This window comes from Petaurus breviceps, unplaced genomic scaffold, assembly GCF_028583685.1.
Source record: "Petaurus breviceps papuanus isolate PSGF00001 unplaced genomic scaffold, PetGlider_PUasm1.0 447, whole genome shotgun sequence".
Classification (NCBI taxonomy): domain Eukaryota; kingdom Metazoa; phylum Chordata; class Mammalia; order Diprotodontia; family Petauridae; genus Petaurus; species Petaurus breviceps.
The window spans coordinates 222540-238110 of record NW_027186339.1 but is presented as its reverse complement, the minus strand read 5'-3'; the positions used below and the strand labels follow the sequence as shown (position 1 = coordinate 238110).

At 38.6% G+C, this 15571-nt stretch overlaps 1 protein-coding gene across 1 annotated transcript in view; it reads right to left on the bottom strand.

Moving 5' to 3' along the window:
* LOC138171575 (vomeronasal type-2 receptor 26-like) overlaps positions 1 to 15311 on the bottom strand; it is a 39016-nt gene extending 23705 nt beyond the window's left edge. The window contains exons 1-2 of the mRNA XM_069101102.1: positions 14854 to 15311; positions 12413 to 12704 (exon numbers count right to left, since the gene is read on the bottom strand). Coding sequence (XP_068957203.1) covers positions 12413 to 12704; positions 14854 to 15116 — 555 coding nt within the window. The 5' untranslated portion in view covers positions 15117 to 15311. The remainder of the gene's footprint in view (positions 1 to 12412; positions 12705 to 14853) is intronic.
* Positions 15312 to 15571: the final 260 nt, after the last annotated feature.

Genomic DNA, 15571 nt, shown 5'->3' with positions numbered 1-15571 from the left:
CAGGAAGCCAGGGCATTTTTTGCACAGCTTGTTTGGCATTTACAGAAGAAAAAGGAGGAGTACCTGAGATTGGGCCTCTAGATGGACATCAGAAGACAGCTGTAAGAAGGACCCAAGGCCAGGGGCAATGTTACTCAGAACTCAGGATAAAACATGATCACAGTAATAATAATAATAATAATAATAATAATAACAATAATAATAAGCTGATAAAAATTAAATAAGGCAAATTAAAAATTAAAATGATGAAACAAAGGGAAAATAACATGACCATTGATAGATACTTTGGTATAAAAGCAGATTTGGGCTCATATTCCCAGGAAGACTTTGAGGTAAAAAACAAAACAAAACAAAATTCCTATCCTAAAGAATAACACCAAATGATCACAAGCCCAAAAAGAAATCTTGGAAGAAATTAAAAAGGAATTCCAAAATCAAAGAGAAAATGAAGAATAATTAGGGAAAAAAATGAAAGAAATTGAAGAAAATTATGAAAAGAAAGTTAGCCAACTAGAAAAGGAGAAATAAAATTTTACAGAAGAAAAAAATTCCTTGAAAACTAGAATTGGGCAAGTGGAATAGAATAATATTATGTTGCATAGTAGATATGAAGTTTTATGTACAGTCATATTTTGGATTTTACTTGTTATTGAATGGCTTGTTTTTTTTCAAAAACTAGAATTAAATTTTTAAAAGCTAATTTTTAAAATTAATATCATGGAGCCATGGTCAGGATTACATGGGATTTAGTAGCTTCTACACTATAGAACTAGAGGTTTTGGAATTTGGTATTCCAAAAGGAAAAAAGGTTAGGATGACAACCATGAATCACTTACCCAGCAAAACTGAGCATAATACTTCAGGAGAGAAGAAAAATGAACATTTTACAAAGTAGACTTTAAAATATTCTTAATGAAAAGAACAAGGATGAATTTTTAAAGAGAAATTTTCAAATACAAGACACAAGAAAAGAATAAAAAAATGAACAGGGAAAACATAAGAGATTCGATAAGGTTAAATTGTTTATATTTCTACACTACAATCTGATATTTATAATTCTTGTAATTTGCAATTTTTTTTTAATTTTTGGAAGGGGGAAAGGCAGGGCAATTGGGTTTAAGTGACTTGCCCAAGGCCACACAGCTAGTGTTAAGTGTCTGAAGCCAGATTTGAACTCAAGTCCTCCTGCCTTCAGGGCTGGTGCTCTATTCACTGAGCCACCTCCCTGCCCCTGCAACTTGCACTTCTTAAGAATGTTATCACTCAGGGCAGCTAGGTGGCACAGTGAATAGAGTGCTGGCCCTGGAGTCAGGAGGACCTGCGTTTGGATCTGGCCTCATACACTCAACACACACACACACAGAAACTAGCCATGTGACCTTGGGCAAGTCACTTAACCCCAGGTGCTCTCCAAAAAGCAAAAAAAAAAAAGAATGTTATTGCTATATGGACAATTAGAATACATATAAATTGTGGGTGTGAGATTATTATAATTGGATGATGTTTAAAAAAGTAAGGAGCGAGAAAGATTACAATGGAAAAAGAAGGAATGGGAGATAGAATGTGGTAAATTAGCTAACATGAAGGGGTGAGAAAGACCTATCACAGTGAAGGGGAAGATGGGAGAGTGGGGTTGCATCACTTGAACCTTACTCTCATCAAAACTGGTTCAAAGGGAATGACAGACAAAATAAGTTGAAGGTAGTAATCTGTCATGCCCTACAGAGAAGTAGGAGTCTACCCAGCTAAGTAAAGGCACAGAAAACTGACAGAAGGAAGAGCAGATTGGGGGAGGCAGTGATCAGAAGCAAAATACTTCTGAGTAGGGAAATGGTGAAAGAAGAAAGAAGGACAAACAAGAGGAAAGTAGGACAGAGAAATACACAGTAATCATAACTGTATAAGTGAATGGGATGAGTTCTCCCATAAAACAGAAGCATATAGTTGAGTAGATTAAAACACAGAATTGTAGAATATGTTATTTACAGGAAACACTCTTGATACAAAGAGTCCCACACAGAGTAAAGGTAAGGAGTGGAGCGGGATTATGTTTTAGTTGAAATAAAAACAGCAGTGGTAGCAGTCCTGATCACAGACAAAGCAAAAGGAAAAAACAGGTCTAATTAAAAGAGATATGGAAGGAAACTACATCCTGCTCAAAGGTACCATAGACAATGAAGTAACATCAATGCTAAACACATATGTACCAAGTGGTACTGCATCCAAATTCTTAAAGGAGAAGGGAAGTGAATTACAGGAGCAAATTAACAAGAAAACTATACTACTGGGGGAATGTCTACTTTTCCCTCTCAGACCTAGATGAATCTAAATAGAAAATAAAAAGGAAAGAATTTAAAGAGGTGAGTAGAATTTGAGAAAAGTTTAACAGGGCAGACCTCTGAAGAAAATAGAATGGGGATAGAAAAGTATAAAACTTCTTTGCAATGGTACATGTCACCTGCATAAAAATAGGTCAGGTATTAAAGTATAAAACCTCAGATCAAAAAGTAGAAAAGCAGAAATATTAAACAGATGCTTTTCAGATGACAACAATAAAACAACAGACTAAAGTTTATAGGGAGCAGCCAAAGCAGTATTTAAAGAGAAGAGTTTAAGGTGTGTTTAGGAAAAATGAGTACCTGTGGTGTGAGAGCTGCCAAGCCCTTTTCAGGACTGCTTTCCACCATTACTGTTAACCTGATTCAATCAACTCTCACCTTTGGCTCAAAGAAATTGCAGTAAGCACAGTGGCCACACTGGAAAAACCATTTATGCAGATGAGTTAAACCAGGTTGAGAGTAACTGAGGTTGTCTGAAACCCTTCAATGAGTCACAGGGATGTCTAGTCTAAACATGTGAAGATTTCCCCTGTCAGAACAGGTGTATTACACTAATTTGTTCCAATGGCCCATGCAGCTGGTGATAATAGGTGATGGGGAGGGCTTAGAATTTGGTTAGCCATTGAAGATACCAAGGTTATCCACTTATTCCCTAGATATCACCAGTCTTCTCAATTTTTGACTTCCCTGATGACTGAAAGAAAAAGTGAAGCCAAGAACTTCAAACAACTCCCTCTCATTAAATCCAATTTATGTATGAGTCAAAAGACATCACCCATGCCTTTTTATCATTTTTACCTACCTCAAAGTCCTGTGGAAATAGGCAAATTATGAAGCAGCAGTGGCAAATATAATGGAAGGTTTAGTCACAACCATGCACACAGGTGTCCCAGGGCATGGGGGGTCATCTCACTGGACTGAAGCAGCACAGGGATTTAGCAGCCCCCTTGGTGTCTAAGAAGCTATTTTTAAGGACTGCACTGAACACCTTCTTCTACAACGGTGGGGATAGAAAAGGTGGCCTAAAAAGTGTCTGATTCACCTAACCTAACCCTGACCTGATTACCCCAGCAGGCAAGCATTCCATACAATGGTATAAACAGAAAAAACTGTACAAAAACATTGGTGAAGATGATTCCACACATCATTGGTACATGAGATGGTATGGATGTTTATGGACAATAAGAAATTCAGGGGACATGAAAGATGAACAGCTCTTGTTGAGAGAAAAGTATCACACCCAAAAAGCAGCTTGGGTGAAATAAGGCTGGCAAATGAAGGGTAACTTACAGAAGTCGGAGTGGGATGTACATTTTTCTGGACTGGCCTCAGTGATGGGTAGTACCCTGAATCTAATGAAGGCTTTGCAATCAAAACTCTTCTAGTTAACAAATTTATGTGCCTCCCAAAAGAATTGAATTACCAGCTTGTGACATTGTGTGATTGCCACTTGCAGAAAAGTAGGAAGCTGGGGAATATGTTATCTCTGATAAAGGCCTCATTTCTCAAATAAATAGAAAAGTGAGTCCATTTTTTAGAATACAATTAAATTCCAAATTGATTGATCAATGTTTAAAGGATATGAACAGGCAGTTATCAGATAAAGAAATAAAAGCTATATATAGACATATGAAAAATGCTCTAAATTAATATAGATTGTAGAAATGCAAATTAAAATCAAACTTTGACTTAACACCTTACAGCTATGAAATTGGGTAATATGACAAAAAATAATGAATGCAAAAGTGGTATGGCAAAACTGGGCCACTAATCCATTGTTGGTGTAGTTTTGAAATGATTCAATAATTCTGGAGAGCAATTTAAAATTATGCCCAAAGGGTTTCAAAACTATGCATACATACCCTTTGATCCAGTAATACTGCTACTAGATTTGTATCCGAAAGAGACTTTTAAAAGGGGGGGAACTATTTGTACAAAAAAATATTATAAAAGTTCTTTTTGGAGTTTCTAAGAATTTTAAATTAAAGAGATGCCAATCAATTGGGGAATAGCTGAAAAAATTATAGCATATGATGGTAATGGAATATTATTGAGCTATAAGAAATGACAAGTAGATCGACTTCAGAAAAAAACATGGAAAGACTTACATAAACTGAATGAAAGTGAAGTGATCAGAACCAAGATAACACTGTACACAGTAAAAACAATATTATATGATAAAGAACTCAACTCTTCATAGCAATACAATGATCCAAGACAATCCCAAAAGAATGTTGATAAAAAATGCTATTCACCTACAGAGAAAGTATTAATGTTGCCTGAATATAGAAGGAAGAAGGAAGTGTTTTTCTTTCTTCTATTTTTCTTCCTCCCTTTTCTTTCTTTTTTTTTCTCTTCAAGTTTTCTTGGATAAAATGACTAATAATAGAAGTGTTTTACTTGATTGCACTATCATCTAAGGGAGAAGAGAGAAGAGAAGAAGGAGGGAAGAATAGAATGTGGAAATCAAAACTTAAAAAAAAAACCCTAAATCTTGAGATCTGTTTACATGTAATTAGGGAAAAATAAAATCTTTTTAGAAAAAATAATGTCAATTATCAGATAGTTCAAATGGAAGAAAAAGAAAATGCCTAATGTTGGAGAGGATGTGGAATTATTGGGACACTAATCCACTGTTTAGTAAGGTGTGAACTGATCCAACCATTCTGGAGAGCATGTTGAAACTATGGCCACAAGGCAATCAAACTTCATACCCCTTGATTCAGCAATACCTCTACTAGGTCTGTGTCCCCAAGAGATCACAAAAAAAGTAAAAGGCCTTACAGGTGTAAAAATATGTATAATAGTTCTTTCTACGGTGGCAAAAATTTGGAAATTTAGGATATACCCATTAATTGAGGAATGAGTGAACAAATTATGCTAAGAAATGAATGTAAAGGTATGCTATTGAGCTATAAAAATGAAGAACAGGCAGATTTCAGAAAGTTCAGGAAAGAATTACGTGAATTGATGTGAAGTGAGACGAGGCAAAAGAACACTGTGCACAGTATCAGCAACAGCAGGTGGTGATCCCCCATGAATGGCTTAGCTTTTCTCAGCAACACAATGATCCAAGATAGTCACAAAGGACTCACGGTGGAAAATGCTATACACATCCAGAGAAAGAAATGATGGAGTCTGAATGCAAAGTGAAGCAGGTTATTTGCACTTTTTTCTGACTCTTTTCTTTTGATCGATTTCCTCTTCCACAACATGATTAATGAACATGTTTTATATGATTGCATATACATAACCTATGAGAACTGTTCACCATCTTAGGGAGGGGATGGGAAGGGAAGGAAAAAACTTGGAACTGGACCTTTTAAATAATGAATGTCAAAATTTTCTTTATATGTACTTAGAAATGTAATATAATATTTAGGTGACAAAATTCTGGTGACTACATAGCTACATTTTATGAATTTCCTGCATCAATAGACAAATTTTAGATACCATAGAAAATATAAGTACAGATAATGACAAAAATAAGGCAATTTGCCAATATTTATAAGATATTGATGAAGTAATCCATAAAGAAAATTCTATGACCTGTGTTACTGAGAGAGAGAAAGACAGAGGGAGAACAGTTCAACAAATTGGGCATTCAGATAGAGAGATGAAGGTATACATATGTGTCTGTATGTATTATTTTTGGTCGGTTGTTTCAGCCATATTCAATGCTCCATGACCCCATTTGGGATTTTCGTGGCAGAGACACTAGAATAATTCCCATTTCCTTCTCCAGTCCATTTCACAGAGGAGGAACTGCAGCAAAAGGGGCTAAGTGGAATGCCCAGCATCATATAGCTAGTAAGTGTCTAAGGTCAGATTCGAATACTAGAAAATTAATTGTCTTGACTTTAAACCCAGAATTCTATCCACTCCACAGCCTACTTTCAAGTGTGTGTGTGTGTGTGTGTGTGTGTGTGTGTGTGTGTGTGTGTGTGTATGCCGAAATTACTGAAATGCTTTCCATTCTGGAATCTGTTTTTCTATGATCTCTCTCTCTCTCTCTCTCTCTCTCTCTCTCTCTCTCCTTTTCTCTCTCTCTTTCTCTCTTTTCTTCTCTCTTTCTCTTTCTTTCTCTTTTTCTTCTTTCCTCTGTCTCTCTCTTTTGTTGAAGAAATAATTCATGGGTATATATTTTCTTCTTAGCATGACTTTAACTATACCTTCCAAATGTTGGCATGTATCCTTATTTCTGCCACATAAGTAGAGCTGAGGATAAGAGAGAGAATTCATCAAATGCCTTCATTCAATTATTATGAAAAGAACTTTTATTTGAAAGATTTGGCAGGAAGGGAAGCTAGGGAAAGTTTAGAGTATTAAAAGTTTTGGAACATCACTGTAGTGAGTGACTTTGTAAATCAAGTGGGGTGTGTGTAAAAAGGACAGAGAGTACAATTAAAATTACCTTGCTGCAGTAAAGACCTTGCTGGGATTATGTAATATGAAATTGTAATGGGTCCAATCAACATGCCTTAATGATTTACTCCAGCTTCTTTCAGCAGTGCAGGAAGAAGAGTGAAGGCAGGGGATGGTGGGAGTAACATGAAACTGGTACATATCAGGGCAACATAATAGATAGGGAGCAAGGGACTCAAGAGACCAGTATAGAGTTGGACTGGAATCAAGTTGAAGAAGGATACCTCAGACAGTGTTAATGACCTGAGAAAGAACTGAGGCTGGAATGATTTTAGGCCATAATATAGATGAACACCAGGTTTTAGAGTTACAGGGCAGGAGATACAGAACCACATTAGATTGTCACTAAATAATGGAATTTCTAAGGTTATGAACATAGAAATGGTACATTTTTAAGGGATGGCAAGGTGAAAGGTGTGACCCTCTCTGTGTATAGCTGACAGGACATGAATGAATAGTGTACTGGAAATGAGTGTATATCAATATGTTTCCTAATGATACCTGACATGGGAGTTAGATAGAAAAGAGAAATTGAGTCAGGTACTGAATTCATTGACGAAGGAGGGTGTCCTGGAGGTTAGTGGATAACACATATTGGAATCTTGGTTGGAGTTAATATTGATTGAGTGAACTTTCAAAGCAACTGTCAAACTCTCCCAAGGAAGAGAGTGTGCTGACTAGTGGAAGGAGAGGGAAAGTCTGAAAGTGTTAAAGGGAGAAAAGGATCACTCCAAATGCCCGTTTGCTAAAAAAAAAAAAATCTCATATGTTTGTAGGTACTTAGAGCAGTTTTTGAAATCATTTTCAAGATATTGAACAGAAGAGAACTGTAATCAATTAGTAAATTATGGAGGGAATACTATTGTGTATAAATGTATTGAAAGATTATTGCTCAGTCAAGATGGCAGAATAGAAAGAGCACCTCCTAGCATCTCTGGCACCCACCACCTCCAATTCATGTAAAAGGGGACTCTGAACAAACTTTGGAGCTACAGAACCCACAAAACAAAACAAAGAAGCTAAACTTCTGCTGAGGACAGCCTGGCAGGCCAGGAGAAATTGGCCAGTGCAGCGCTTTGGGAGCTGAGCTCAGTACAACATGACCCCGAGGTTTTAGCCCCAGGGAGGGCCTGATCAACAACTGGCTGGAGGGACTTCAGATCACCAGCAGCTGTGGAAGTTTCCAGAATTATCAACAAATAGATATTAAGGACAAAGTGAGAGGTCAGTGCAGTGTGGCCTTTAGGATCCAGTAGTTGGGAGTGCATTGGCCTCTTCCCCTGGGGTGAAAAGCCACTGAGGAGTAGCAGCCCTGCAACCACCCCCAGGTGGCAGCTTCAGCTTCAGCTCCAGGCCTTCAGAGTGTAGGGGGACCAAGCAACCAGTCTGAAGGGTAATCACTCTTTCTTTACCCTGCTTGGACCTGGATTGCAGTCTAAGGTGGAGATCCTGGGGTGTGTGACCAGCTTTCCAGAGCATTTGGAGGTGTCAAAGCAGAGACCCAACTAATACCTTGGGAAGCTGAGAAAGCTGCAGCATTTGGTATGAAGCTCCCTTATCTGGTGGCAGAGTCCTACTCTGGAAAAAAGTCCAGGGGTCAAGTGATTTAGTGGCAAAATGATCAGGCAAAGGAGGCAAAGCAAAAAGAAGAATCCAACACTAGACTCCTATTTTGGGGACAAAAAGGATCAAAGCATGGAACAGGAGGAAGACAATGAAGTCAGAACTCCTACACCAAAAGCTTCCAAGAGAAATATGAGCTGGTTACAGGTCATAGAGGACCTTAAGAAGCAAATAAGAGAAGTAGAGGAAAAACTGGGAAGAGAATAAGAACGATGCAAGAATATTATGAAATGAGAGTCAACAACCTAACTGAGGAAAATTACACCTTAAAAAACAGACTAACTCCAGTGGCAAAAGAGGCTCAAAAAGGCAATGAGCAGAAGAATGCCTTAAAAAGCCGAATTTGCTAGAAGGAAAAAGGATTTCAAAACTTCACTGAGGAGAATCATTGCTTCAGAATTAGATTGGAGCAAATAGAAGCTAGTGACTTTATGAGAAATCTAAAAGATGTTAAACAGATCCAAACAAATGAAAGGACAGAAGGCAGTGTGAAATATCTCATTGGAAAAACCACTGACCTGGAAAATAGATCCAGGAGAGAGAATTTAAAAATTATTGGACTACCTGAAAGCCATGATCAAAGAAAGAATCTAGAAATCATCCTCCAAGAAATTCTGAAGGAAAACTGCCCTAATGTTTTAGAACCAGAGGGGAAAAAAAGAGGTTGAAAGAATCCACCGATCACCTCCTGAAAATGATCCCAAAAAAGAAAACTCCTAGGAATATTATAGCCAGGTTCTGAAATTCCCAGATCAAGGAGAGAATATTACAAGCAGCCAGGAAGAAACAAGTTGAATGTTTGTAATGGGAATGTAAAATTTTAAGATCTTCCCTGTCCCTAGGCTGAAGTGCACCTGGAGCCTGGGGTGGGAGGCTTTTTTTTCAGTAGATACTTTTTTGATTGGCCAGTGGGTCCAGAAGTTTGTTACATTCTCTGAGCCAGGAGAAGGCTATATAAACCCTGATTTGAGGCTTTGTTTGGGGGCTCACTTTGAGAAGCGTTGTGTGATTTGATCAGATTAGACTCTGAGAAGCCGTTGTTGAGAGCCCCCTGACTTTGAAAAACCCAGATGTTGTTGCCTCCATCTCTGGAAATTGTGATTTGGTATGGATGTAATGGTTGGACAGCTGGGAGGCATGTCTGTTGAAATGTTCTTGTAACTTACGCTTGTAACCTCTGCATACTCTGAAATTTGGGGTACTGAACTTTTTCCCCTGAACTAGGTAAATGATATATGTTTGACTGATTAAAGTAAGCTAGTTAACCCATTTTGAGTTGCTTTCCTTTAGCAAAGCAGATCTAAGAACCTGTGTTGGCAACTACCCTGGGCATGCTGGGGTGCTTGCTGCTGCAATGTTGTGGAAACACAATCAGGATAACACAGGATCTGTCAGCTTCTACAATGAGGGATCAAAGGGCTTATAATATGATATTCCGGTGGGCAAAGGAGATGTGATTAAAACCAAGAATCACCTACCCAGAAAAACTGAGTATCATGTTTCAGGAGAGAATATGGTCATTCAGTGGAATAGAGGACTTTCAAGCATTCTTGATAAAAAAAAAAACAGAGTTGAATAGAAAATTTGACAATCAGAGACAAGAAGCAAGAGAAGTATGAGAAGGTAAACAGGTGAAAGAAATCATAAGGACCTTATCAAAATTGAACTATTTACATTCCTACATGGAAAAATGGTAATTGTAACTTACGAAACTTTTCTCAGAATGAAATATATATATATATATATATATATGTCTATATAGGAGGGTATATGGGCATATCAATACATATGTGAATGTGTGTATATATGTTTACAGGTATACATAGATAGAGGGCACAGGACCAATTTAACAGGAAGTGATGATACTTAAAAGGTGAAATTAAGAGGTGAGAGAGGAATATGATGAGAGGAGATGGGGAGAGACAGAATGGGGTAAACTATCTCATATAGAAGAGGCAAGGGAAAATGGTTACAATGGATGGGAAGAACAGGAAGGCAAAAAGACAAAACCTTATTCTAATTGAATTTGGCTGAGGGAGGAAATGAAATACACACTAAATATTGTATCTCACCCTACAAGAGAGTAGGGGGGAAGGGGATGAGAGGGCAGATGATGGAACGGAGGGCAGGCTTGGGGGGAGGGAAGTTGGAAGCATGAACTTTTGAAAAGGGACAGGATCAAAGTAGAGAATAAAACAAGTGGGAGGTGGGATAAGAGGGAGGGAAATATAGTCAGTCATTTACAATATATCTACTATGTTATTGTTTTGCATAGCTACACATGTACAACCTATACTGAATTGCTTATCTTCCAAGTAAGGGTTGGTTACAAAGGAGGAAAAGAATGAATCTGTAATTCAGATTTTTAAAATCAAATGTTCAAAAATATATAAATACAACCATCGATACTATTTTACATGTAATTGGGAAATAAGATATACAGGCATTGGGGCATAGAGATCCACCATGCCCTACTGGAAAAGTCGAAGGGGGTATGGAAGAAGATATGGGAGAGAGGAGATTGGAGGAGGGGATAACATGTATGACTGCTATTTTGGGATGGTGGGTAGGGGAAAAACGGGAAAAAATTGTAACTCAAAATCTGGTGGAAATGAATGATGTGAACCAGAAGTTAATAAAGCATTTGGAAAAAAAAAAAGCATTATTGCTCAGTAACAAATGACAAATGATTTGCAGTCAGAGAACCCTGGAATGATATGTACAAACTAATGGAATATGAAGTGAACATAGTTAGGGTAAAAATCATTCAAAAGCAATATTGTAAATAAAAATAACTTTGAAATCCATAAGATCTCTAATAATTGCCAGTTGTCATAGAGGATGATGATAAAATTTTGGAAAGAAATCCATGACTGCGTCATGCCATCATGCACTTCAGTAACTCCATTGGGATATTTTTGCAATTCCTAAAGTTCCTTACATTGTTCTTCACTAAGTTGGCTTTGAAATATTCAAATTTATCATGAACAATTTTCAGTCTTTATTTAATACCCATCAATCATTCAATGTTAGAAATAAAAAATCTTCTTTCACCTTTATCCCTTTCTACAACTAAGTAGTTTTCTCTGAGTCAGGGAGGCAAGCTTTCATTTTTCTGTTATTGTTAAGGTTGAATTACATTCTTTCACTGTAGCCTAGAGGAAATGTTACAGTGACTGTTTGTTGAAGTGAAAGCCAAAAGAGACAAGGAATAATCACCTTTATGACTTCAGTCATTTAAATTGTCATGCATTTAAAAGTGTGAAGGAGATAGGAAAATTCCATTATTTTTAGTGAGTAGGCCATGTCATTAAGGGCCAATCCTTTCCCCTCTTCAAAAATTAAAAGATACTCTCATCATTGCTTCGCAGAACCTGCATTTTCTGCACTAGTGCTCACTATACCCTTAACTGAAAGTATTGTTTGGGGAAAGAAAACTGGTAAAAATATTCATATATCACATGAAAATGAAACACAGATAATGTAATGTAGTGCTTAAAGTGATGAGTGAGCATTAAAAACAAAGAACTTACTGTCCCAGACCTTTCATCAATTTTATTTGAGACTTTTGGGAAGCTCTTTCATCCCCCATATGCACAAGAACTTTGGATGATGGGAAATTAGGCCTGCAAAATTTCTAGAATTTCTTCATGTGATAGCAGTTAGGTGATGCTGACTGTGTCTTTGATAATAAAGGGGGTGAAGCACTCAAGGGCAGTGAAGCACTCTCCCATGTGTAAGTTTTCAAAATTGAACTGATGATGGCATTGGTGTAGGAATTTCTAGGCAAGATGCAACTTCTACCAACACAGTTTATCACCTTCTCTGAAATATATGATCTATGAAAGTTGCTTAGAGTGTTGGTAGGGTAAGGGACTTGGCCAAGGTCACAGAGCTACTATGTGGCAGAAATAGCTTTTTTAACCTGGGCCCATTACTCTGAAGCATAATCTCTATCTATTATGCCATGATGCCCTCAGGGGTCTGATGAAACCTCAGAAGGTGTCATGGTCAATGTTACCCACCTGTAGATACTTGTAGAGGTCAAGCAGGGTCCCCATCTGGACAGATAGAGCTGATGTGGCCCCTCCAATGATGGCCACAGCCTTGTCCTGTTCCCAGCAGCTGTAGTTAGGGATGAGCTGGCCCTGCCCAGACAGCCAGCGCAGGGAGCTCTCCAAGGTCCTCTCATCACTGTGGTAGGTGTTGTAGATGTGGAAGCCCAGGGTAATATTGGCCAACAGGTAAGGGTCTTTATTGATTTCCTCTACAGCAAACATTATGGTCAGGGCTTGTTGGTAATTTTTATACAACCACCTAACAGGGAGAGAATCAGAAATGATTTACAAAAAGCCTGTAAAAAAAATTCATTTAAAGAAATGAATCATGTGAGGGTCAAACTTAAGAATTGTAGCCCATTTGAGTTTATTAATAACAGTCTCCTGTTTTCCTATACTGCTTCCTTATTATGACTAGAATATTGAGGACTACTTTGTTTAAGTTCCTAATATGGCTCTGACTGCCCAAGCCACTCACTCATTCACTCACCCCCTAATTCATTAATTCATTCATTCAACAAATATATGATGAACACCTACTATTTCAGAATCACTGAGTTTGAGATTTTGAAAACAAACAGAAGACATCTAATCTAATATCCAACATCACAAGTAATCTCCAGTATCACATTTCCTATCAGGAATATATTAGCTTCTCCTAGGAGATAAATGAAGAAAGAGGTCATAGGAAGTTCAAAACAATAAACCAAATCCTCAATAATTCTTCAGGAGTAAGGACAGAAGTGACTACCCAACACAATGTTCCCTTCTGCAGTCTGTGTTGGAATATCAGCTCACTCACAACTTCCCCTAGCCTTTACTAAGCTTTAGTCAGCACAAGTCCTGAACCTTGGCCCATACCCAGGTATGAGTTCCCATGGTCCCTGCTCCCAAAGACTGATTCTGTTTGTCCTTGATAACAGCCCTATATACCTCTGTGCCTTGTTCCATGCTCAGAAAACTAACTATCCAAGACTTCCCAAGATTATAGTGTGTTTCTACTCCTTTCTCACCTTGTACTTCATGAGCCTCTCCTGGATCTCCCCCAAAAATATATCTTCATTCCTATAATTCTCTATTTCTGCTTCCTTTTGGTTCTGTCCAGTGCTGCTGTGCCTTCCAGACATGCCTATTCTTGTAGAGTTCTCTTCTTAGAAGCATGTGTGGCTAGGAATTCAGTATCTGTACCTCTTTCCCAAGATTCCTGACTCATGAATTGGGAACCAAGTCCTTCAGTGCCCTTGGGTCCTCCTTTCCTTGGTTACTATGCCTGTGTCTAGAGGACTTATCTAAAATGGCATAGCTTTTCCCCAGCAACAGAAGTGAGAGATGCGGGACATTATTGTGTTTCCTTGGTGGAATCCTGTTTGCTGCCTCTGTGTTGGGACAGCACCTGAACAAGGATATGTTGCCATAAATTATGCAAACTATTGCTGTCCCCAGAATGTTAGGATGCAGTAAAGCTTATTAGGCCCACAAACCTATAGGACAAGGCAGTGGGGAATATTTGACCTGTAACTGGTGGAGAGAAAGTTAGGAATACTGAAAATGGGAAGTCTGCTTTTTTGGTTGTTGTCCTCCATTATCAAAGAGAACCAAAGAGACAAGACTATGCTAGAATCAATTTTTGGTGTGTCCAACTGTGGCTGATTGTACAAATATGAGCCCAGAACGTTTGGGGCCGATTCTCTAAATTTGCACATCTTGCATGTCTGAGCTCTTTCAATTCTATTTTGCTCCTAGAGCACAGGACCTTCTCTGACATGAGCATAGCCTGCTGAGCACACCTGTGCTAGGGTCTCCCATGTCACACAATCAATTCCAAAGTGTGTAAGAGAGACCTTGAGAGTGTCCTTGTGTCACTTCTCCTGACTATGTTAACACTTGCCCTGTGTGAGTTCTCCAAAAATATTTTTGATAAGCATATTTTTTTGCATTCAAACAAGATGGCCAGTCCATCAGAGTTGTTGTCTCTGAAGCAGAGATCACTCTGCTCCAAAATATGCAGAATCCAGAGCCCTTTCTCTGGCAGCTCTCATTTTTAAGGTAAGTCAAACCTGTATTCCAGAAGGTGTCAGGCAATACAAGGCAATCTTTTGGTCTCTCATTATTGGCCTCTTACTTTCTCAATATCACTGAGGGAAGAGATAGAGAAACATAAACAGATATAATAACAGACACAGACATAGATAGAAAGAGACAGAAGGCACAGAGACAGAGATAATCCTTTCACTCTGTAGCTCACAAAGAACAACAGATGATTGGAACCTATAAGCAACAAAAGCCAGAGAAGAGAGGGTAGAGGAGACACTTGGATGAGCAGGCAAAGTCCTGCCTGCCTCCCTGTCCCTCAATAAAGACCTCTGTAGTCACTGGCTTGCTCAGAGGCCCAACAAGAAGGCACTTACTTATAATTCCGACAGTCCTTGTGAGGTTTACTCCCAAAGCGTCTGGCTCCTATGTCACTGCTCACTTCAACTGAATACATGGGGAGAAAAGTTCCAATCATGAGATCCCCATTTCTCACAGCGCTGGGGCTGATTTGGGGGAAGCAGAGCGGCTCTTCTATACCGTTCTCAGAGGCTGTAAACTGCAGAAGCAGTGACAGGAGTAGGACAGAAAGCAACAGAGAAATCTTTCTCTTTACAAGAGGCCACATATCCCTGAACATTAGATAAAGTCCCAAGCCCGGGGAGAGACAAGAGCTTCCCAACCTAGTACAAAGTCAAACATTCTAGACTTTATCTGCTGAGAAAACTCCTAAGGCTGCAAAGGCATGTTCTGGGGCAGATGGTGAGGTCAAGTTCTCTGTGGACACCTGAGGAAACACAAAAGGTCATTAGCTGAGCCCATGTCAAGTACACCATGATATAAGATCAAAGCATGATTATAAGGCTTCCCTGGCCCCTAAAATCCACTCCATTCCTTAGTGATCTTGTGATTAGTCACTGATAATGGTCTCCACAGAGACATACAGGCCCAAGAGGAGTTCTGGGGACCATTTCTGCCTCAAGCATCCCCAGCTGTGTCCCTGCATCCAAGGCAAAACACAAATGGAAAAACATGTTTGGGATCTCTGTCACTGTTATCAGCAGAGACTACTGGACTGCAGCCCTCATGGATGGG